We start from the raw sequence: 25,462 nt of genomic DNA, 5'->3' as shown, positions 1-25,462 counted from the left end.
CCTGGTCCTACCTATCACTTAACCACTTGTACTCATCCTCCTTCTCCTTACCCCCCCCCCCTCCCCACCACCACCATCTCCCCACCTTCTTATTCTGGTTCTGCCCCCTCTTTTCCAGTCTCGATGAAGGACCTCAGCATGAAACTGACTGATTCCCTCCTTAGATGTTTCGTGACCTGGTGAGTTCCTCCAGCATTTTGTGTGTGTTGCTCAAGATTTCCAGCATCTACAGAATCCCTTGTGTCTTTCAGCTCTACTCAATGTCCTATCCAAATAACAACAGTTCCAACTTTGCCACATCCTCTCTGAGCCACAGAATTAACACACATGAAGTGCTGGAGTAACTCAGATAGCATCACTGTGGAGGATTAAAGAGCTGATGCTTTAGGCTGAGGCTCTTCATCAGGACCAATTACATGCTTAAGAACAGAGTTTGAAACCACATTCTTATGCTGGAAGTGTGAGTGATCCCAAAAGAACCAAACTGGGTGTTCTAGGGGAAATGTGACCGGTTCGCATTTGGTACAGTTCCAATCAAAAAGTCACACTTCCTTTAACAGCCACCTAAAAACATAGAACAGTACAACACAGGAACAGGCCCTTCAATCCATCTTTTCTCTGTTGTCTGTGATACCAATCTAACTAATCCCTTCTACCAGTATGTGGTACATATCCTTCCTGCCTGTAAAGGGTATATCTGTCTAAATGCCTCTTGAACATTTCTATTGCATGTACTTCCCCTGGCAACATCTACCATTGTCACAAATCTCCTGCAAACTTTCCTTCTCTCACTTTAAACTTGTGCCTTTTAGAGTTTGAGATTGTCACCCTCAGAAGAAGAAGGACTCCGGTTGTAACGCCTGTCATAATTTTATATAAACTAAGTGGCTACTTTATTAGGTACTCCTATCTACCTGCCGATTAATGCAAATATCTAATTAGCCAAACATATGGCAGCAATTCAGTGCATAAAATCATGCAGACATGGTCAGGAAGTTCAGTTGTTGTTCAGACCAAGTATCAAAATGGGGCAGAATTGTGATCTAAGTGACCTTAACTGAAGAATGATTGTTGGTGCCAGACAGGGTGGTTTGAGTATCTGCCGATCTCCTAGGGTTTTCATGCACAACAACCTCTAGTGCAGGGGTTCCCAAACTGGGGTCCATGCACCCTTTGGTTAATGATATAAATAAGTTGGGAACCCCTGCTCTAGTTCTTACAGGGAATGGTGCAAAAAACAACAAAAAAAATCTAGTGAGCAGCAGTTCTGTGGGCGAAAACATCTGGTTAATGAGAGAGAGGGCAGAGGAGAATGGCCGGACTGATTCATGATGACAGGAAGACAACAGTAATTTAAATAACCACATGTTACAACAGTAGTGTGCAGAAGAATATGTCTGACGAGGTACCTAATCAAGTGGTCACTGAGTGTACTTCTGCCAGGTCTTCCTCCAGCCTCTTAACTCTCCAGAAAAAAACAATCCAAATATTTTTCCAGCCTCTTCTTATACCAAATACTCTCCAACAGTGCACAGAGGAATGTGGTGGAACTGTAGTGATTTGCCTTAACGGTGCCACTGTGTAACTGGAAACCCAACTGGAAATGATTTACTTCCCCTGTAATGTGAAACACCTGGGTTCCCTGCTCAGTATCTCCCCGTCATGTAATGGGGAATGTCACAAGTCTAACATCTGGGATATTTCAGGCACAAACCTGTGCTCCAGTACCATAATCCTGGATGTCCTATGGTGTCACCCTCTCTAAAAGAACCTTTTGATCTGCAATGGGTGCTGAAATCAAATGTGACATGAGTACAAGTGGAAAATGGTGGTAGCATTGGATTATATTGCCAAAATCCTGCCACAGTTAAATTAGCTGCACACAGCATTCTTGGTACGCTGTGCTCCTGAACCTTCCTACCAACTCGTTACTAGCACTCGGAGGGGATTCCTTCTCTGAGCTGTGTGTAATGAAATCGTAAACCCATTGTTTATAGGCACAAGAGAACCTTCCCCAACTCACCTCCCAGTAAAAAATGTTAAGAAATGATAGTTTAAGGAGATGGGTTTGTGCTGGCTACAATTATACTGAGATGTGCCTCCCAGGGATCCATTCACTCACTAAATCAGAGTCTTGCACCAGTCTAGTCAGTTATATTACACGTTTTAAAGGGCAGTGAAGTTGAAATCATGTAATTGCATCATGAGGCCCCAGTGACTGGCTAATGAGATCTTAACAGCCACCAAGAAAGCCAGAAGAAAATTGGAGATTAACATTTTCTCACCAAATTAGCATTGCATAAATATTTACGGACAGATCTAAGTGTGTATTAATAATTAGTGAAAACATTTCAAATTAATTATGGCAAGCAGTGTAGAGTTTAAAATAAATGCTCTTAAGAGTGGAAAAGACAAAACCTTGTGTACAAATGAGATCATTAGTGAGGGGAGATGTTGGATTCACAGGGGTTTGCAGTGTGCTTTGATTCAGAGCTTGATGTCAGGGTCACTGAGCCCTGGTTAAGGGTCAGTGAACAGAGCTATCACTACTGATTGGCTGTATTCCGATGACACTCTTGAGCAATGCTGAAGAAAGACCAAAAGGAGTTAAAATAACCCAGGGAAACAGGGAACAATTCAGGCGACAGCTCTCATTTACAGCTGCCCGGTCTTCTATCAGAGAAAGGAGTCTAGGGAGAAAAAAGGAGGCAGGAGTTAGAATGAAAAAAGACTCCAAACAAAGACTTGAATAATATGCCAACAATGAAAGGGACTTTTTCAATCTCCTTTTCTTTATTTTTGTTGTGGAAAATGCTGTGAGACAAAGCAGCAATCTGAGGCATTACCTTTGGGAGTGAGAGAGTTCTCTTGCCATTGACGTTCTTAGAGCCCAGTCATGACGGTGTCCAGTTAACCCAGCCCCTTCAGCTTGCTGTGTGTGCTGGGATTGTTCCAGCTAACACGCTACCCATAACCAGGCCTCATGGCATTAGTGCACCCTACATGATCCCACTCCCAATTTCACGCTTCAACCCACAACCAGCATTTCTGTGGCACCAACCTCATAGAGGACCTGGCATCCTATTAATTAGCTGCTAATTTAATCAAATACACATCAAACTATGATTCATCTCCTTTTCAACCCGTTACTTAACGGATCTGTCTAACTTTTTGTATTGGCTTTCAGAAATGCATGGTCAGATTGGGGATAGTCAGCATGATTTGTGCATCAGAGGTCATGTCTTGTGAACTTTAATTTTTTTGAGGAGGTGGCAGAGGTGATCGGGGAGAGTACAACAGTGGATGTTTTCTGGTAGATTTCAGCAAGCTCTCTCGGTAGGCTGATAAGGAATATTTGGATTCAAACTTGGCTTGGCATAGTTGGGAGAGGGTAGTGTTCCTCTGGAGCTCTGTGGCCAGTGATGCTCTGCAGGGTTCAGTGCTATTACAGTGATACAAATAGATGATTTAAATTTTTTTTAAATGTAGGCAGATCAATTAGTAAGTTTGAAAACCGCACAAAAATTGGTGGAGAGATGGATTGTAAGGAAAGTTCTCAAAAATACAGCAGGGCACAGATCAGATGGAAACATGAGTGGAGAAATCCACAGATGAAGTTCAGTCCAGCTAAGTGTGAGACATTGTACTTAGGGAGGTCAACCAATAGAGGAAAGTATATAGTAACTGGCAGGACTTTTAAAGAGCATTGATGTACAAAGTGCTCTTGGGGTACAAATCCATAGCTCCATAAAAATGATAGCACTAAATAGGATGGCAACACATGTGGACAGGTGGGTAAGAAGTTGTATAATATGCTTGACTTCATCGCCAAGGCATTGGGTATAAAAGTCACGTTGCAGTTGTATAAAAGCTTGTTTGGAGCAATGTGTGTAGTTCTGGTCTCTGCATAACCTCAAGGAAATGGAGGCTTTGGAGAGGTGCAATGGAGGTCACCAGGACGTTGCATGGATTAGACAGTATTTTCTATAAGGAGACATTGGACAAACTGGGATTGTTTAAGATGGATTTTAAGAGGCGACCTGACAGAAATATATGTAAAATAATAAGTGACATAGGGAGCATTTTTCATAGGGTCAAATGTCAGAGGTTTAAGGTGAGAGGGGAAAAGTCTAAAGGATATTTACAAGGCAAAATCTTTACACAGAGAGTGGTAGGTGCTTTGAACATTCTGTCAGGGGCCATGATGGAAGCAGATATGATAACAACATTTAAAAAGGCTTTTTGTGAGGCACATGAACAGGCTGTGAATTGAGAGATATAGACCATCTGCAAGCAGATGGGATTAGATTAATATGACACCATGATTGTCACAGAGATTGTGGCCCAGAGGGCCTATTCCTGTACTTACCAATTCTGTTTGCTATATAAAACATGCCACAGTCTCCCAGATTCAACCCATGGTACAAACTAAATAATTCAATCCACCTAAAAATATGTATAATTCATGATTAATTTTTGTTTTCCTTGTGAATGCTGCTTATCTGATGCTATGTGCCTGGGATTTTCTTTGCACCTGTGTATATACATGGATTTGTCCCTATGATGATGAACTTGACGTTGTCTTTTAATTTTCACAACAATTTGGGTGCCAAGATCAGTCATGCTTTGACTAGACGACACATGAAAACATGCAGCATAGGAAAAGGCCCATTTACTGAGAAGTTATTTACACTAATCCCATTTTTTTGTTTTTTGTTGTAATTTTCTCTCATGAAATCATCATTGAAAATGATGCTTTATGTTATGTTTGTACTGATTGAAATAAAATTTCATTCATTCATTCATTTACCAGCACTTGATAGATAGTGACACTGGTGATTACTTGGGAATGGCTAAACCCCCTGTTGAAGTGCATAACTAACTCCCTCAACATTGTTATGAAAAATGGTCATTTGAGGATAAATTCCAGGAAGGTGCTTGTTCCCATGAGGAACACAAACAGAAGGATGGAAGTTAATTCACCTAGTGACTTTGTTGGAAAATTTTTGCTGAGAATAGAAGGATATCCCTTAAGAACAGAAATGGGGAGGAATTTCTTTAGCAGACTTAATGGGCCAATTAGCTCAATTCTGGTCTTATGTCTTATTGTCATAAGGTCTTGCACTCAAAGCTGCGGCAGTATCAGAATTACTTAATCTTCACAGACTAATTATCCAATCTTACAGAATACTTAAGATAAGTTTGGGTAAGTGCAAGGATGGGAGAGGTATAGAGGGCTGTGGTCCGGGTGCAGGTCAATGGGACTAAGCAAAATAACAGTTTGGCACTAACTAGATGAGCCAAAGGACCTGCTTCTGTGCTGTGCTGCTCTATGACTCTATACGTTTTCATTAAGACTGGATCTGGGATTGGCTGTGCAGCACATGGTTAAAGCTCATAAACATCATAAACCTCATAAACATCTGTACTTTTTGATAGGAGCGGGAAGCCAGACTTCAGACAGAGATAGACAAGCTGTACAAGGAGCTGAAAGAGCAGAAACAGCTCCTCAAAGAAAACCACGACGTAATGCAACAACTACAGGAGCATCTGCTGAAGGTGAGCACTTTTACCTGTATTGTGGACTAACCCCGCCACCTCGAGTGCCTCCCCCGGGATGGGGAATTGTCATAAAGGAACGCTTCCAAACTTTCTGGCCTAATGTAATGGAAGGGAAATTGTGGACTAATTGTGAGTCCACAATAAATTCTTTTCATTTACTATCAAGCCTGTAGTAATGGCTGGCGTGGAGGCATAGTGGTTAGCACAACACTTTACAGTACTGGTGACCCAGCTTCAATTTCTGCCACTGCCTGTAAGGAGTTTGTACGTTCTCCCTGAGACTGCGTGAGTTTCCTCTAGGTGTTCCAGTTTCCGCCCACAGTCCAAAGCCATACCAGTTGTTAGGTTAATTGGTTATTGGAAATTGGCGCACGATTAGGCCAGGATTAAACCAGGAGTTTGCTCGGCAGCATGGTTTGAAAGGCCAATTCTGCACTGTATCTCAATAAATAAAGTAAGTAAATAACTACATTGAGGCGATGAATGCAAGCAATAAAGGACATTGAGAAGTACAATTGGAAGGATTCTATGTAGAAAATATTGTCAGATCTGTTCTCCTGAATTATAGCCCTTAAAATAATCAATTGACTAGAAACTGTATATTATTACCAAAGCTAGCTGTTTCTCCCACTAATTGGATGGACAAAATGCAAGAACCATTTACTTCGATTAATGCTGAAGAGAGGCTCTCAATGATATAAGTTTTAAACAGTCTGAATTTTTGATACACGTTTAACAGAATCAGATTTATTGTCACTGACGTGTTTCATGAAATTTGTTGTTTTTGAAGCAGTAGTACAGTGCAATACATCAAAAAATTACTGCAGGTTACAATAAGCAAGAGAGCAAAATAATGAGGTGGTGTTCATGGATACATTCATTCTGAAATCTAATGACTGAGGAGAAGAAACTGTTCCTGAAACATTGAGTGTGAGTCTTCAGGCTCTTGTACCTCTTCTCTGATGGTCATGAGAAGAGGGGATATTCTGGATAGAGAGTACCTCTTCTTGAGGTATTGCCTCTTTGAAGATGACCTCGATGGTGGGGAGTATCCATGATGAAGTTGGCTAACTATACAACCCTCTGCAGCTTTTTTTGATCCTGTGCATTGAAGGCTTCATACCATGATGATGCAACCAATCAGAATGCTCTCCATGGTACATCTGTAGAAATTTGCTAGTCATTGGTGACATAGCAAATCTCCTCAACTCTTGTAGTTGTTTTCATAGTATTAGACAAATTAAGTAACTGCCCCAAGCTCTGACCATGTTCTGGAGACAACAGTATGGACCCATTGTGGCACCACTGCAACTATTTCAGTGATTGGACGAGAGGATCATGTGTCATATGGTGTAAGGCTTCAGTCAGGATTAAATGAGCAAGGATATTATAGATGAAAAATGTAGGTAAAAAATTTTGTTTTTAATGGTGTTGGTGCTGAGACAGACCTGAAAATCCTTGCTGATGAAGTACTGGAAATTAACCTGCAGGTTCTGCAAGCAATTAGGAAGGTAAATGGTGTGTTGATCCTAATTATAGAATAATTATAGGGCACAACGGTGGGCGAGATTCTGTTACAGGTCAGGGCACTGGAAATTGGAGTTCAGTTCTGCTGTCATCTGTAAGGGTCTGTATATCATCCCCATGGTATGCTTGGGTTTTCCCCTGTTGCTCCAGTTTCCACCCTCAGTCCAAAGACGTACCGGTTGATAAGTTAATTGGTTCTTGTAAATTGTCCCTCTGATTAGACTAGGATTGGATTGGGGATCGCTGGAGTGGCATGGCTGAAAGGGCTGGAATGGCCTATTCCAAGCTGTATCTCTAAATTTAAAAAAAAGAACTTAAATACTAGTAGAGTTGTCTTTCCCTAATTATAATAGGCCCTGGTGAGACAACATTAAGAATATCGGCTACTGTTGCACACTGGTTGAACACCCAAGTTGGTGTGGTCTATCACTGATTAAATAATGGTTATAATTATGGATTTATTGAGTATGTCTTTAAGAAAATGATTCTCAGGGTTGTATATGGTGACATATATGTACTTTGATAAATAAATTTACTTTAAACTTTGAAACACAAAATTCTTATAGGGCGTCTCTAGGTAAATGTTGGGTTGTTATCGCTTCTGACTGTGGTGAACAGAATCAAAGAGAACAGACTCGAAGTGGGGTCAGCCATTCAATACTGAAATGGGAAGAAAGTTTATCACCATAAGGGTGGTGAAACTTTGTACGCAAGGGTGCTCTGGGGAGTCATTCGCTGACTATAATTGAGTCAAAGATCAATAGATTTGTTTTTTGAATATTAAGAAAAGCCAGGGATGTGGATTAGCGCCAGATAGTGGAGCTGAGGTAAAAGATCACCGTGGTCCACCATTGGTCAGGCTCGATCATGGTAGTTGTGTCCTACCTGTGTATATGATTTGCAAGCCAGTGCAGCACAGTTTAGCACCAGAGCTGTCATAGGAGTTGCCAGTCAATGTTGAACTCAACGTAGGACTGCAGCTCTGGATTTTTCCTTGGCGTTTACTCCCAAAGCCTTCCACACGCGTGGATATAGCCACAAGGCAGCAGTGGTTTGTGATTAGAGTTCTCCTCCTCTTAGATTAGCTACCAACAATGGCTGACGAGCCCTATTTGCCCGAAGTGACTAGTTTTAAGGCGCCAGTAACCTGCTTTTGCCCCTTCTCCTGTCAGTAGAAACGGTTCCAATGGGCTTAGTAGCTAAAGCCCCACTTGAAAGCTAGCAGCTGGACTTAGTTGTCGGAGGCTATTTGGGATGCACGCCGTTGGGAGCTTTAATAGGTGGTGGGAACTGATCCCCAGTTCCTCACCACCACCACCACCAGGCTAAGCCCATAGTATTAAACCACTTTGAAAGGGTTAACTATGTGGTACAGGCAGCGTATGCTCCCAGCATGTACTGTATGTACTGCTCAACGTATTGGTACAAGAATCTCCATGCCTACCCCATGTACAGAATGCTTGGCGCACCTACAGTGGCCAGCCTGCATCACACAATTGGAGACCGTTGACACTGAGCGTATGAGGATCATTAAGTTCCCAACTGTATTATAATTAGGTGATTTTGCTGTGTTAAATGTTCCTATTCCTCAGAGTCTGCATGAAAGGAAGTACTGAATGGAAGATCAGTAGTGCTGTTGTTTTTCAGGCCTGATGTACCCCTGCACCTGCAGCGATTAAACGGAGATGCTTGCTCCTCCCCAGACTAGTTACGCTGGCCAAAATTGGTGACTTCCAAAAGTGTTAATTTTTCACAGGCTTCCGGCCGCTGATGCTTTGTTGTGTGTCCTGGGAGTGCTGTTAAATTACCCAAATAAGCTGACCTTCCACCAGAGGTAATGTCAGCTCATGACGGCAACGGAACATAATGGGAAACATAAGAGCTAGAAAAATGAGAGGGCCATTCAACTCCTCATGCCCGCTCTGCCATTCATTAAGATTGTGGTGCCGAGGAAAAATCTGGAGCTGGAGTCCTATGTTGAGTTCAATGGTGACTGGCAACTCCTATGATGCCGCTGGGGCCAAAATGTATTGGTCCCTGGATTCATCAGCTGTGTGGAAAGGGGGACCTTGCTGCATGGGCAACAGCTTGCTCTCTATATCGTACTGCCCTGGATTGCACATACAACGTAGACAGCTGGGATGAAATATCCATGAAGAATAGAGGGCCTCAAATGATATTTTTAATTTTAGGTTTGTTTTCATACAGCGCCAATTGGCGTCTGTTGATAACACAATTTTAGTCATAATGTTAAGACTCAATTTAAATGTAAGCATTGAAATTAACAGAAAGAGGCCATTTGGCCCATTATGTTGATGATGCAAGCCAGAAACTGTTCATGCTCAACCTACTTCCTAACCCACAGTCTTGAATATTGTGCTGTTCCCAGTGTTCATCCAGATGCTTTTCCTCCATTATGTCAATGAGTTCAAAATCCTCCCATCACCCTTTAGGTGTAAACAAAACATCCAACAATCCCATAATTCTTCACTCACTCACTTTAAATCAAGAATTGTTTACGAGGTGAGATAATCTTCTGTGTTTTAGCAGGATTTCTGGCAATATTTTGCCTTCTAGATAAACCCTACACTCCACCTATCCTTTGATCTTTGCAACGCAGAAAGCAACATAAGCAGAGCAACATCATGTTAAAGGTTTCTCTTTGGGACATACTTGTTTTTGCTGTCTGTCTGCTGCAGGTTGTGTGAGGGCAGTGGGCTTTGAAATGGCGTTGACTGCAGGTGAAGTGGTTCGTGCTGACAGATATTGGAGCACATCTGCTAATGTCATCCTTGAGTAGGCCACTCTCTGGTCGATGGCCCTAAAGCCGAATTTTCTTTCTTTCTCTCTCTCTCTCTCTCTCCATGAGCGCATAATCTTCTGCTTAACACATCTGCAAATGGTTTGAATAAAGTGCTTTCAGGAACCAACTTTCAGGCAAGAGACCCTGAATTGTTGAATAATTGTTGTTTAATCAGATGGAATCTCCTACCTATTTTACATTCTTCAGCTTTTAAAGATCATTAAATGCCATTTCTGTGTGGGGTGTATGAGTCCCCCTATACAACATAACCACACAAGGCTGTGTTGTTCTGCTATGATGAAGGCTCTACCTCAACTTTCCCCCCAAAATATCAGCCATGTACAGCCAAGATTGTGAAAGAAGGATTAAGTCCTGTTAATTGCAGTGACTTGTAGTGAGGTAGTGAGTGACCCAATAGCAAGCCGGGAACCCTGGAAATGTTTGAGAGGCAGGCTAACAGGAATGGGCATGAGAAAGACATGGAATCTCAGGAAGATGGCTAAGGACTCCAGGAGTAGTAAAAAGAACTCATATGGCTGAGTGGGAGGCTGGTATTTTCAGGAATGGTCGAAAGGGAAGCTGAAGACTCTAGAAGCATGAGTCCAAAACCCGGGGTCATCAGATTAAACAATGAGTTAGAGGTGGGATCCATAATATTGTTTTATATGCATCATCAATGGGGACGGGAGAGGTTCCGGAGGATTGGAGGGTTGGTGATGTTGTTCAAGAAAGGGAGTAGAGATAGCCTAGCAAGTTATAGACCAGTGAGTCTTACTTCAGTGGTTGGTAAGTTGATGGAAAAGATCCTGAGAGGCAGGATTTGTAAACATTTGGAGAGGCATAATATGATTAGGAATAGTCAACATGGCTTTGTCAAAGACAGGTCGTGCCTTACAAGCCTGATTGAATTTTTTGAGTATGTGACTAGACACATTGATGAAGGTAGAGCAGTAGATGTAATATATATGGATTTCAGCAAGGCATTTGATAAGGTACCCCATATAAGGCTTATTGAGAAAGTAAGGAGGCATGAGATCCAAGGGGACCTTGCTTTGTGGATCCAGGATTGGTTTGCTCACAGAAGGCAAAGAGTGGTTGTAGACAGGTCATATGCTGCATGGGTGTTGGTGACCAATGGTGTGCCTCAGGGATCTGTTTCTGGGACACCTTCTCTTTACAATTGTTATAAATGACCTGGATGAGGAAGTGGAGGGATTTTTTGGTGAGTGCGTGGAACAGGCTGCCGGCAACAGTGGTGGAGGCAGATACAATAGGGTCTTTTAAGAGACTCCTGGATAGGTACATGGAGCTTAGAAAAATAGAGGGCTAAGGGTAACCCTAGGTTATTTCTAAAGTAATTACATGTGCGGCACAGCATTGTGGGCTGAAAGGCCTGTATTATGCTGTATATTTTCTATGTGGATCATTACATGGGATTAGGTGAGCTAGTTTTACAAGGAGATGTACACAGAGCTGTAAGGAGTCATGGCTGATTAATATAATCATATGTATGCATAGAAGTCAGTACTCCCAAAGTTCTGGAGGATCTTGGCTGTCAGGTAGTATCTATGGAGAGGAATTAACAGCTGACTTTTTGAGCCAAGGATCTTCACCAGGACTGGAAGGAAGAGAGAAGAAGCCAGAATAAGAAGGTGGGGGGGAGGGGAAGGAGTAGAAGCTGACAAGTGAGGGTACACAACAGTCTTCAGGAAGAAGCTGTTTACCAGTCTACTGTCTTGGCTAAGATGTTTCAGTATCTCGTACCAGATGGCAGGAGATTGAACAGACAGTGTCTGTCATGTCGTTACGTTCATTGGCTGAGATAAGGTGGGAAGAGGGTTTATCTGGAATGCTAACCAAGTAAGTGACTTGCACTCCTTCCTTCATTAGCCCCTCTCCGTGCTGTAAGTTCAAACAATATGAACAATTGCCTAGAAATTGGACTTGACCTGTCTTGGATGCACTAAAGCAACATTACATTTTATGCTTGTGCTAGTCTGGGTTTCTGTTAGTAACGGTGAAAGGTAGGTCAGAAAGCTGTGTGACGGAGTGTCAGGGTGACTTACACTCAGAAGGAAGATCTGAACAGGATCTGGGTGTTTTTCTGATAGGACCAGGCTTGATTGAACTCAATTGCTGATGCGCTGCAAGCACAAATGGGTTTCATCTCCTAAAGGGACAATCTCCATGGCAACTTGAAGGGAACACATAACTGATGGCATGAGAGTCTTCAGGTGAGAAGAGGTAAAGAAAAACTTAGAAACCTTGATGAATAAAATAAATGTCAGGAGGAGACCTTGTGGACTGGATAAGGGGTGAGAGGATGCCTGATATGCCCACAGGCTGGCAGGAGAGAGCTACACATGTCTCGTCCTAGAGGGAGCCTCCCGCATGTTAGAGTAATGTTGAAAAAAACATCTTTATCTCACTAGATATATCAAGGTGAGCTGGAAACAGACATACGCACACACACACAAACCTTCTAGTTAATATTCCAGTCTTTGCATCCCGTCATAGAGGTAGGGTAATTAAAAAGTTACACAGTGTGTTTCATCAGCCTGGCCTGCTGTGTTCCACCAGCATTTTGTGTGTGTTACAGTCCGTTTCATCTCCTGCATTTAGGCCTAAATAGTGAGGAAGAGGAAGAGGAGTGGTGATAATTTCTTTGTGCCCTTGATATCCATTCTAATCTATGGCACCAAAATTAGCATGATTTTTATTGCAACTGCATTTGTATAGGATTAATACTATCATAGTGCATTTCAAGATTGTTTAATGTCATTTCCTGTACATAACTGTAAAGGAGAACAAAATAATTCTTTCTCCAGATCTGATGCAGCGCAAAAAATCACAGAAGATGAAATACACAATAATAGTAATAAAAAAGCACAATAAATATAAATAGATAGATTGATCGTATGTCCATGAAGTGACGCTAGGCACAGGAGTGTCTGTACGTAAGCTGACTGACAGGTAATGGTAAAGTAGTGGTGATTGGGGTGTGGGGGTGGGTTAGTGGGCGGAGGTGTTGATCAGCCTTACTGCTTTGGGAGAGTAAAGAGTCTAGCCTTCACCTGGACCGCTTCGCTGAGCACCTACGCTCCGTCCGCCAGAAATAGCAGGAGCTCCCGGTGATCCCCCATTTTAATTCCACTTCCCATTCCCATTCCAACATGTCAGTCCATGGCCTCCTCTACAGTCACAATGAAGCCACACTCAGGTTGGAGGAGCAACACCTTATATTCCGTCTGGGTAGCCTCCAACCTGATGGCATGAACATTGATTTCTCTAACTTCCAATAAACGCCCCCCCCCCACCTTTCCCCATTCCCATTTCCCTCTGTCACCATATCTCCTTACCTGCCCATTACCTCCCTCTGGTGCTCCTGCCTATTTCTTTCTTCCACAGCTTTCTGTCCTCTCCTATCAGATTCCCCCTTCTCCAGTCCTGTATCTCTTTCACCAATTAACTTCCCAGCTCTTTACTTCACCCCTCCCAGTTTCACCTATCACCTTGTGGTTCTTCCTCCCCTCCCACCACCTTCTTATTCTGACTCCTCATCTATTTTTTTTCAGTCCTGATGAAGGGTCTCAGCCCGAAGCGCCAACTGTACTTTTTCCATAAGTGCTGCCTGGCCTGCTTAGCTCCTCCAGATTTGTGTTTGTGTTGTTTGTTTTTGAGTTTGGTAGTCCTGGTACGAATGCTGCAGAGCCTCCTCCCTGATTTATGTCAACGATTTAGATGAGGGCATTGAACTATATCAGCAAGTTTGCTGACGATACTAAACTGGGTGGCAGTGTGACATGCGAAGAGGACGTTAGGAGAATACAGGGAGACTTGGATAGGCTGGGTGAGTGGGCAGATACTTGGCAGATGTCATTCAATGTGAATAAATGTGAAGTTATCCACTTTGGAAGCAGGAACAAGAGGGCAGGGTATTGTCTGAATGGTGTAGAGTTAGGTAAGGGAGAAATGCAAAGAGACCTAGGAGTCCTAGTTCATCAGTCAATGAAGGTGAATGAGCAAGTGCAACAGGCAGTGAAGAGGGCAAATGGAATGTTGGCCTTTATTACAAGGGGAATTGAGTACAAGAGCAAGGATGTCCTTTTGCATTTGTACAGGGCCCTGGTGAGACCACACCTGGAATATTGTGTACAGTTTTGGTCTCCAGGTTTAAGGAAGGGCATTCTGGCAATTGAGGAAGTGCAGCGTAGATTCACTAGGTTGATTCCTGGGATGGCAGGGCTGTCTTATGCAGAGAGATTGGGCTTGTACATGCTGGAATTGAGGAGATTGAGAGGGGATCTGATTGAAACGTTTAAGATAATTAAAGGATTTGATAGGATTGAGGCGGGAAATATGTTCCAGATGTTGGGAGAGTCCAGTACCAGAGGGCATGGATTGAGAATAAGAGGTCAGTTATTTAAAACAGAGTTGAGGAAGAGCTTCTTCTCCCAGAGAGTTGTGGAGGTGTGGAATGCACTGCCTCGGAAGACGGTGGAGGCCAATTCTCTGGATGCTTTCAAGAAGGAGCTGGATAGATATCTGATGGATAGGGGAATCAAGGGATATGGGGACAAGGCAGGGACTGGGTATTGATAGTGAATGATCAGCCATGATCTCAGAATGGCGGTGCAGACTCGAGGGGCCGAATGGTCTACTTCTGCACCTATTGTCTATTGTCTATTGATGGAAATGGGACAAACAACAGGACGGGTGGCATTTGTGCTCTGAGCACTAATAATGACCCCTACTCTATTAACTCTACTGACATATTTCCATACTTTTAAATCAAAATCAAAATCCCCTGCTCGCTCATCCTTTCTACTATCAGTTTTAATATTTGGTATGTGTTTCTTTTCCGTATTCTTCCTCACACAGTCCATCTCCATGTTGGTGATTGGTTTATTATTGTCACATCTACTGAGATTCAGTGAAAAGCTTTTGCTTCCATGCCATTCAGACAGATCATTCCCTACATAAGTACATTGAAGTATTACATAAGAAAAGAAAACAAAATGCAAAATATGGTGTTTCAGTTCCAAAGAAAGTGAAGTGCATATAAACAAATAAAATGTAAGGGCCATAACGTGCTTTACTGAGATCCAGAGTTTATCTTTATTGTACAAAAGGTCCACTCAAAAGTCTTGTAACAGCTGTCCTTGAGCCTGGTGTGTGTTCATATTTTGCAAATCAAGTTTTTACTAGTACTTGCTTAGTCTGCTGATTCTCCATGTGAGACGTGCCCTTGTCACAATTAATCAGCGTTCTTTCTGTCTTCAAATCTTCGGATTATCAAACATCACATGTCACGATCATTCCAGTATCTTAAAATGCCATTTAATACTAGTTTGTTTATTATCTTCCAATGTGAAAAGGAGCCAGTAATCCTTACTCTTATCCAACCTGTGGCTCCACTTCTGGTGGTGGGTGGGGTGGGGCACAGAATGGGTTGAAAGGATCCATCTGTGACTGTGCTACCAGTTGTATCCACTTATGCATTCTTGTTTTTATGAATAATCTGAATATATGGCGATGAATACAGTCACAGAACAGTTCTCACATCTGTCTACTGATGGCCAATAAAGACAAATTTCACCAACATTGACCACCTGCCCCTACCTTTCCTGCATTTTTTTTACAAATGAACCTCCCATGTGACAGTGCATATCCTTGGCCAATCCACTTGGTCAGTTTCCTAAAAGAGTGCTAGAAACTGTGTCAGAAATGCCTGTTGCTTTGCAAATGTTGGCTGTTATTATCTAGAACACCCCTTTCTGAATGAGCGACAGATCTTCAATGGTTCAGTGAATGTATACAGTATACAGCCTGAAATTTTTACTCTTTGCAGACATCCACGAAACAGAGAGAAAAAAACAAATAATGACAGAAAACATTAAAACCCCAAAGCCCCCTCCCCCTCCCATGTACAAGCAGCATCAAAAGAATCGACCCTCCCCATCTCCTCCACCCACTCGTTCCAGCAAAAGCATCAACCCCCCCCCCTCACCACCCACCGTGCGAGCAATAGTAAAACTCCCAGAGTCCATAAAAAACAACTGTCCAACCAACGCCTTGACATCTCAGACAGGCGGTTTCTCCTGCACAACGAGAGGGCAGACCAACAGCCCACTGTTTCGTTGTTGCAGTCTGCCACCTTGCTTGTCTGACAACAAACCCTCACGCACCATTGAGAAGGAGAGAGAGGGAGATCGCTGAAGAGCAGGAGCCTCCCACAGCTGCACACAGCACCCGCTGTCTTGACCTTTCAGTTAGTGACATCGGTGAGGGATCGGGTTGTCCAAGGGTGCAAGTTTTGCAGGCTGTGCCTGGAAATATCAAAATGCTAGGCAACATGGTGAGTTCCAGGAGCAAGAGCCCAACCGCCTGTGAGTTCTTACCGTTGCTCCTACTTCTGGAATGTTCCACTGCTGAGTTATATTTATATTGGATGTGCGAATATGTGGTGTCAGTATCAGATATGCCTGAGATATCAGTGGATGTGTTTGATGTTATTGCTAATGGCTAGTGGCCATTGTATGCTATCTGGCTGAGTGCATGACATTGCATGAATCATTGTAGCTGCCAGATTGTGAAAAGACATTTTGTGTGTCCATCAATGACATGGCTGTCTTCAGCAATAATAAGAAATGAGCAAATTCTTCTGAGCAATACACACAAAATGCTGGAGGAACTCAGCAGGCCAGGCAGCAGCTGTCGAAAAGCGTAAACAGTCGACCATCAGTCCCGATGAAGGATCTCAGCCCGAAACATTGACTGTTTACTCTTTTCCACAGCTGCTGCCTGGCCTGCTGAGTTACTCCAGCATGTTGTGCGTACTGCCTTGATTTGCAGCGCCTTCAGATTTTCTCATTTTTGAGCAGTTTCTTCTCATTTATACCCAATATTTCATACCTGAGATTTTATTGCTCTATTTCAATTGGTTGTTTGGCTGCATTCTGTATTCATGGGCCTCGCACGAGTTGGATAAAATCACCCCCGCCCACCCCTGACTTTCAACCGTTCGGCTTCCAAGGTGGCGCATGCTGCAGTCCGCATTGTTTGTGTTGCACACTCACAGGGCTCACGTTCCTTTCTGTTTCTCTCTGTCCCAAAGGTGCAGTGTCAGCAGTTCCGGAGCAGCATCCAGGCAGAACGAGGGCAAGCAGTCAAAGCCGCAACCAAACCAGAGAGTAAAATCTGCACTGTAATGTAGAGCAGGTTTTAAAATAAATTCACTAACAAGAAAATCTTGTCTCCCGGCTTTTATTCGACAAGATTTTTTTAATTGTGTGCTGCACGTTCTAATACTAAACAAAATAGTTACGAGTTGTGTGTTGTGTGCTTCTGGAGCTTAAAGCACACAAACTCCTGACTTTGCTGCCATGGTAACCCTGTTTTCAAGAGAGACTATGCAAATAAATAAGATGAAAGGAGTTGATTTGACTTTTAGCCCCATTCTCTCTTCTACCATCCCCCCACAATTCTCTTTGAAGTTCCCAAAACCCACCCTGGAGAGTCAGGAGACAGCTGCCCACCTATTGGGGCATTGCTTGTGATAAAGCACCTGAACCAACTCAGCAAGGGGGTTAAAGTTCAAATGAAACTCAAGAAGGTTTAGGTCAAAATGCTGTGTGCGACTCAGGGCCCTTCTATAGTTTCTTGGTGTGGTCTTTTACTTCACCCAACTGATACCTGAAACTCCCTGAAAGAATGTTCTTTAAGTTTAGGACAGTAATTTTCTGCAGACATTCCACGGTTCATATGCAGCTTGAAACTACTCCTGTTAGTTTAAACTCCATGCCTTTTCAATAATATTAACGTAGGTTTTGATATCAAACTCTGAGCAACATCAGACAGCGCAAGACTGCTTTACTTTGATGCAAGTTCAAAGTAAGCTACAAAAACTGTGATGGGGGCAGGGGATCCAGAATCCAGTAAGGTTATAATTGTATCTCTTTAACGATGAGGGATTGTTTAATTCTGTGCTATAAAAGTGACAGCCCAATCACACTGTGGGCTGACAATACTGAGAAGTGTCTTATAAACGACACAAGCTAATAATATTGTGGGAGTCTAAAGCAACATCAGGTTATCGAAATAGGAGTAAGATGTGATGCACTAACAGCCAACTCAATCAATAATAAACCATTTTAATGATCAAGAAGTCAACCCTGTAACCCACCTCCTACCAACTTTCCTCCTGCAGTCCTCCAGCCAATATTTAAACTCGTGCAGAGTGCTGCAAATCGAACTATTTGAAAGTCTTAAGAATTTGATCCTAGCAACTGAAACAGATTAACTAAAATCATTAATGTTAATCAAAATGAGAGCTAATGTTAATGTTTTTAGTTTATCTGCGTCTGTTAAATGTGTCTTTGAACATGTTTTAACTTCGTAATTTTTAAATGGCATGGTAGCATAGTGGGTTAGCATGATGTCTGTAAGGCGTTTGTGCATTCTGTCTGTGAATTGGTGGGTTTCCTCCCACAGTCCAAAGTCAAGTCAAGTCACTTTTTATTGTCATTTCGACCATAACTGCTGGTACAGTACACAGTAAAAACGAGACGTTTTTCAGGACCATGGTGCTAGCTACACTGAACCACGTAAAAACAACACAGACAAAAAATAACTACACTAGACTACAGACCTACCCAGGACAGCATAAAGTGCACAAAACGGTGCAGTCATTACAATAAATAATAAGCAAGACAATAGGCACAGTAGAGGGCAGTAAGTTGGTGTCAGTCCAGGCTCTGGCTATTGAGTCTGATGGCTTAGGAGAAGAAACTGTCACATAGTCTGGTTGTAAGAGCCCGAATGCTTTGGTGCCTTTTCCGTGATGGCAGGAGGGAGAAGAGTTTGTATGAGAGGCACATGGGGTCCTTCATAATGCTGTTTGCTTTGCGGATGCAGCGTGTAGTGTAAATGTCTGTAATGGCGGGAAGAGAGACCCCGATGATCTTCTCAGCTGACCTCACTATCCGCTGCAGGGTCTTGTGATCCGAGGCGGTGCAATTCCCGAATCAGGCAGTGATGCAGCTACTCCGGATGCTCTTGATACAACCTCTGTACAATGTGATGAGGATGGGGGGGTGGGAGATGGACTTTCCTCAGCCTTCCCAGAAAGTGGAGACGCTTCTGGTCTTTCTTGTCCATGGAGCTGATGTTGAGGGACCAGGTGAGATTCTCCGCCAGGTGAACACCAAGAAATTTGGTGCTCCAAACGATCTCAACAGAGGAGCCATCAATGTTCAGCGGAGAGTGGTCGCTCCGTGCCCTCCTGAAGTCAAAGACGTACCAATCGGTAAGTTAATTGATCATTGTGAATTGTCCTGTGATTAGGCTGAACTGAGAGAATGCTGGGTGGAGAGACTCGAAGGACCGGAAAGGCCTATCCTGTGCTGCATCTCAAAAATAAAGAACTTTTCCTGTATTTTTCAGCTGGTTTTGGATTGGAAGGGTCTGTGACAATGAGGCTGTTTTGTTCTGTTGCTGTATTGTCGTTGCTTGTGTTGTTCTGCTGAGCATTGTGAGCAAATTTGGGGCGATAGTTATGGGCTGCACCCAGCACCTCCTTATGTTGAATGTCAAGTGCAAAAAGAATGCATTTCACTGTTTCGACGTACGAGTGATAATAAATGACTCAGAATCAGAAATGCTTTGCAATGTAAAATAACCTGGTAAGGATTCAAATGGCAGCAGCAATGTTTCTTTCATGTGTAATGTCACATCATTAATGGAGTACTTTCACCCTTCCTCATGAGGAACGTGCTCTGATAATATCATTATGTGGGAAACTGGAAGTTTGGTGACCACACCTGGAACAATGTGTACCTGGTCACATAACCCCATGACCCTGTTTGGGCACGGACCTGTGCTGATCAGCAGGCTGGTGAGATCTTTAACCTCTCACTTCAGCGGTGTGCAGCACCCGCCTGCTTCAGGCAGGCTTCAAGTATACTAGTGCCCAAGAAGAGCATGGTAACCTGCCTCAATGACCATCGCCCAGTAGCGATTACATCCACGGTTATGTAGTGTTTTGAGAGGTTGGCAATGAAACATATCAACTCCTGCCTGGGAAGCGACTTAGATAGGCTGCAGTTTGCCTACCGGCCCAACATGTCCACAGCGGATGACATTTCATTGGCTCTTCACTCAACTCTGGAACATCTAGGCAGTAAACTTGCATACATCAGGATGCTCTTTATTGGCTGCACCTAGGCATTCAATATTATCATCCCCTCAAAGCTAATGAATAAGCTTCAAGACCTTGGCCTCAATACCTCCTTGAACAATTGGATCCTCAATTTCCTCACTTGCAGGCCCCAGTCAGTTATGATTGGGAACAACATCTCCTCCACAATCTCCTCACTTCTGACTGTGGCGAAAGACATCTCCAATGCCATACTTAAGTTTGCTGATGACACCACTGTCATAAGCTGAATGAAAGGTGGTGAGGAATCAGCATATAGGAGGGAGATGAAAATCTGGCTGAGTGGTGTCATAGCAACAACCTCTCACTCAATGTCAGCAATGCCAAAGAACTCATTATTGACTTTGGAGAAGGAAACCAGAAGTCCATGAGCCAGTCCCCATTGGAGGATCAGAGGCGGAGAGGCACCTTTAAATTCCTAGGTGTTACTATTTCAGAGAAGCTATTCTGGGCCCAGCACCTAAGTGCAATTATGAAGAACGACTTCCTTAGGAGTTTGCTGAGATTCAGTATGACATCTAAAGCTCTAACGAACTGCTGTTGCAGTGTTGAGAGCATACTGACTGGCCACATCACGGCTTGTATGGAAACTCCTACAAAAAGTAAATAGATACAGACTAGTCCATTGTGGGTAAAGGCCTCCCAACAATTGAGACATCTGCCTGAAATGCTGTCACAGGAAAGCAGCGTCCATCATCAGAGACTTCCACCACCTAGGACATATTCTCTTCTCACTGCTGTTGCCAGGAAGAAGGTACAAGAGCCTCAGGACTCGCAGTGCCAGGTTCAAGAGCAGTTAGTAGCCCTCAACCATCAGACTGTTGAACTAAAGGGGATAACTTCCCTCAGCTTCACTTGCCCCATCAGTGAACTGTCCGCACGACCTATGGACTCATTTTCAAGGACTCTTCATCTCAGGTTCTTGATATTTATTGCTTATTTATGTAACGCACGCAACCGGCTGGTGTAAGTCTAGGGGAAAATTTGTCCACCTGCCAAACCGCGCCTCCCATATAGATGGATGCTGTGAAATACATGCTAATACAAACTCGCCCACAAAATATCAAGCGCACACCAGGTACGTTTACAGAATACACTTTATAAATCTTACTAGAACTAGGTGAAAATAAAGAAAAGGCGCCAAAAGTTATCAGAGTTCAGTCAATTAGTGCACATAGTTGGAGCTCAACCATTGAATCCTCCAACCACTCTTCGATCTTCTCTGACCACCCTTGGTGATCAACCAGCAGTACCGCACCTGTCCACCTTCCTCGCAGTCTTCTTCCCGACTCCCAAAAGTCAGTGCAACCAGAGCTCACAGACCCACAAGAGAAAATAACATCAAACCCAATTGGTTAACAAATAAATACAATCCCATGTTATCAGTAACTATAACCCAAACAAGCTTCAGGAAGCTTCAAGACTGCTCTGCAAGAAAATCACTCTCTCACCAGTTAGCATAACAAAGAAGCATTTTTACTTTTAACAAAGAAGCCATTTTGATTAACATACGCAGTACATTTATTTATATTATCTTTTTTTCTTTTTGCATTTTCAGTTTGTTGTCTTCTGAATTCTGATTAATACCCTAGTTGGGTGGACTTCCATTGATGCTGTTATAGTTATTATTCTATAGATTTGTTCAGTTTACCCCCACCCCAGAAAATGAATCTCAAGGTTTTAAATGGTAACATAATAAAAATTGATAATAAAATGTACTTTGAATTTTATTAATAGCATGCTGGATAGGGTTTCATTACAGGGTAACCACTTTGCACAGAAAGACCTTCCCTCCCAATCAACAACCCCACCCCTCCTCCAACATTTTTAATAAATTGGTAAATTGTTATTTTTAGGTTGTAACATACCAAGGTACAATTAAACACATTACATACACAAGAGATTCTGCAAATGCTGGAAATCCAGGCTAGCACATTCAAAATCCTCAGAAGGTCAAGCAGCATCTATGGAAAGGAATAAACAGTTGACGTTTTGTGCCGAGTCCCCTCGTCAGGACTCAGGATTGACAACTTTGTTTTGCACACCATCTATACAGATAATTTTACTACAACAGTTCATGAGGTAGTACAAGGGAAAAGGATTTAAAAGAATGCAGAATAAAATGTAGCAGTTTCAGAGAAAGTGTAGTGCAGGCAGATGATAACCAGCTATGAAAGCTGCCCCCCCCCCCAACCACACCCTCCTTGGTGAGCAGCCACTGTCAATAACAACAGCGGACGCGAGGAACCTGCACAGTCGACCCCCGTAAGGCAGCCGGACCAGGCAACATCCGAAGCAGAGCATTCAGTGGGTGTGTATACCAGCTCACTGACGTCTTCATGGACATCTTCAACACCTCACTCATCCAAGCTACTGTTCCCACAGGCTTCAAGTCAGCTACCATCATCCCTGTACCACCCAATGGTAATGACACCAATCATCATGAAGGATTTGCGCCGACGGTAATAACATAACAGTTCAGAAAGATTATGGAATGCTTGCTATTATTATTCGAGGCAATGAGTTCAAAAGTCAAGAAGTTATGTAAATTTATAAAACTCTGGCTAGGCCACATCTGGAGTATTGCATATAGTTCTGGTCACCTCACTATAGAAAGGATGTTGAGGGTTTGGAGAGGGTGCAGAAGAGGTTCCCAGGATGCCACCTGCTTTAGAGGGCATCGGCTATCACGAGAGGCCGGACAAACTTGGGTTGTTTTCTCTGGAATGACAGAGGCTGAGAAGAGACCTGTTACAGGTTTATAAGATTATGAGAGCATAGAAAAAGTAGACAGGGGGTATTTGTGTCCCAAGGTAGAAATGTCTAATGCCAGAGGGCATGCATTGAAGGTAAGAGGGGGTAGATTCAAAGCGGGTGCATGGGGTAAGTTTTTTTTACTCAGAGAGTGGCGGATGCCTGAAATAGAGGCCTGGTATGGAGGTAGAGGCAAATGCATTAAAGGTTTTTAAGAGGCGTTTAGACAGGCACATGATTGTGAGGACGATGGAGGGATATGGACATTGTGTTGGTAGGGTTTTTTGATTTGCTTTTTAGCTGGCTCAGTACAACATTGTGGGCTGAAAGGCCTGTTCCTGTGCAGGACTGTACTATGGTCTACATATATCGAAAACTCCATTCCTGCCACATTGGACACTCACCAATATGCTTACTGACAGCAATGAACTGACAGAACAGCTTTATGACAGATGCCATAATATCGGTCATGCCCCTGGCCCTGACACACCTAGAAAACAAGGACACTTATGTCAGAATGTTTTTCTGGATTTCAGTTCACCATTCAACACTATTGTCCCACAGACCTTAGTGAAGAAACCTAGACCTCAGTCTAAATACACCACTGTGCAACTAGGTGTTGGGCTTACTAACAAAGGGACCTCAGACAGTCAGGGTGCATCACCGTTCCTCCCTCACCATCATCCTCGACATGGGTGCCCCCCCCCCAGAGCCCGTTGCTGTATACTCCGCTCACACATGACTGCACGGCCAAATGCCTGAGTAATCACATTGTCAAGTTCACTGATGCCATGACATTTGTGGGGGCTCATCACCGATGAAATGGCCTACAAAGAGGAGGTAGAAGAGCTCAGGGACTGGGGCCAGTCAAATACCCCCATCCTCATTGTCAAAAACACAAAGGAGATGGCTGTGGATTTCAGGTCCGCTCACACCACTCGCATTCCTCTTTATGTCAGTGTCATAGCAGTGGAACCCTGCAAGCAGTTTAAACTCCTGGGAGTGCCCATCTCACAGAAACCCTCCTGGTCCCAGAAAACGTTATACAGTCAGGAAAGCTCATCAACACTTCTACTTTCCGAGGGGGCTAAAGAGAGCTGGACTATGCACGTCTATACTCACATCATTCAACAGATGCGCAGTAGAGAACATCCCAACAAGCTGCATTACTGCATGGTATGGGAACTGTACTGCCGTGGACAGGAAGGTTCTAACATGCCAAAACTGCTGAATGAATCACTGGAACCTGCCCACCTGCCATCAAGGACATATATACAGAAGGGTGCTGGAAAAGGGCCACTAACATCATGACAGATCCCACCCACCCTGCTTTCTCATTTTTCTCATAGCTTATCTCTATGGAATGTCGTCAGCTGCATCCGTTGTAGTGAACGTTTTCGTACTGTGAGTAGAACTAAATGCAGCCCTCAAAGTATAACCCCTGCAGAACTGGCACAGTCCTTATCCACACCGGCTCTGCTTTGATGAGCAGCTCCTCCATCTCCACCTTTAAATTCCCATTCTGTGTCAAAGCACCTCCAAGGGTCTTGTCAATCCACCATCTGAACCAGCTCCTCAAGCAGTGCATCAGGCTGGGGTCTTTGTGTCAGGTCCTGATTTTAATTCCTCCTCCATGGGCAGGTGTGTCCATTCCTAGGGTGGCCCTTAAACATTAGCCTTTGACCAAGGTTTACTCTTAACATTGAGTTTTAAGTTTGATTTTTGATAACTATTGTGAGAAACTGTGTGACATTTTTCAGCACTCAACAAGAGGAACACGTGCGCTGGTTATCAGGACACTCCAGCCTCTTCTATCCCTCAAGGGCTAATCTGTGACCTTAACATTTTCCCTGAAATCCTTTGATATATTTGGAAGATTTTTGTTAACCATGCTCAGTTTCAAATTATTAATTCATATTTGTGGTAGGGAACTCCAAATTTCTACTACTGTCAGCTTTTAAAATTATTATCCAACTTTAGTCATAGACAGAAACATGTCCTTCAGCTTACCTAATCTATGCCAAACTATTTTTCTGTCTAGTGCTATTGACCTGTACCTAGACCATAGCCCTCCGATCCATGTACTTCCCCAAACTTCTCTTAAATTTTGAAATCAAACCCACACTCACATCTTACACCAGCAGCTTGTGCCACACTCCCACCATCCTCTGAGTGCAGAAGCTCCCCATTAAGCATTTAACCCTTTACCCTTAAACCTTGATCTCAAATTCTAGTCTCACCAATCTCAGTGGAAAAAGCCTGCTTGCATTTACCCTATCTATACCCCTCATAATTTAGAATAGCTCCGTCAAATCTCCACTCATTCTTCTATACTCTAGGGAATAAAGTCCGAACCTATTCAACCTTTTTCCGTGACTTAGATTCTCATATATCCTCATAAGTTTTGGAAACATAGAAAACATACAGCACAATACAGGCCCTTCGGCCCACAAAGCTGTGCTGAATATGTCCCTACCTTAGAACTACCTAGGCTTTACCCATAGCCCTCTATTTTTCTAAGTTTCACGTAGCCAGCCAGGAGTCTCTTAAAAGACCCTCTCATTTCTGTCTCCAACCCCACCACCAGCAGCCCATTCCAC

At 43.2% G+C, this 25,462-nt stretch overlaps 1 protein-coding gene across 7 annotated transcripts in view; it reads left to right on the top strand.

The window, feature by feature from the left end:
- The window catches only part of LOC132382540 (serine/threonine-protein kinase Nek8-like), a 117,335-nt gene extending 100,193 nt beyond the window's left edge, over positions 1–17,142 (top strand). For 5 of the 7 annotated variants that reach the window (XM_059952844.1, XM_059952845.1, XM_059952843.1 and 2 more), the window contains 2 exons: positions 5,440–5,559; positions 17,010–17,142. In XM_059952844.1, coding sequence (XP_059808827.1) covers positions 5,440–5,559; positions 17,010–17,089 — 200 coding nt within the window. In that variant the 3' untranslated portion in view covers positions 17,090–17,142. Of the gene's footprint in view, positions 1–5,439; positions 5,560–17,009 lie in introns of those variants that run through there. The other 2 variants (XR_009508384.1, XR_009508383.1) reach the window with 1 other exon arrangement.
- Positions 17,143–25,462: the final 8,320 nt, after the last annotated feature.

Source organism: Hypanus sabinus, chromosome 28 (genome assembly GCF_030144855.1).
Source record: "Hypanus sabinus isolate sHypSab1 chromosome 28, sHypSab1.hap1, whole genome shotgun sequence".
In the NCBI taxonomy this organism is placed as follows: Eukaryota; Metazoa; Chordata; class Chondrichthyes; order Myliobatiformes; family Dasyatidae; genus Hypanus; species Hypanus sabinus.
Note: the sequence above shows the minus strand (reverse complement) of the source record. Positions and strands in the feature narration are given on the sequence as shown.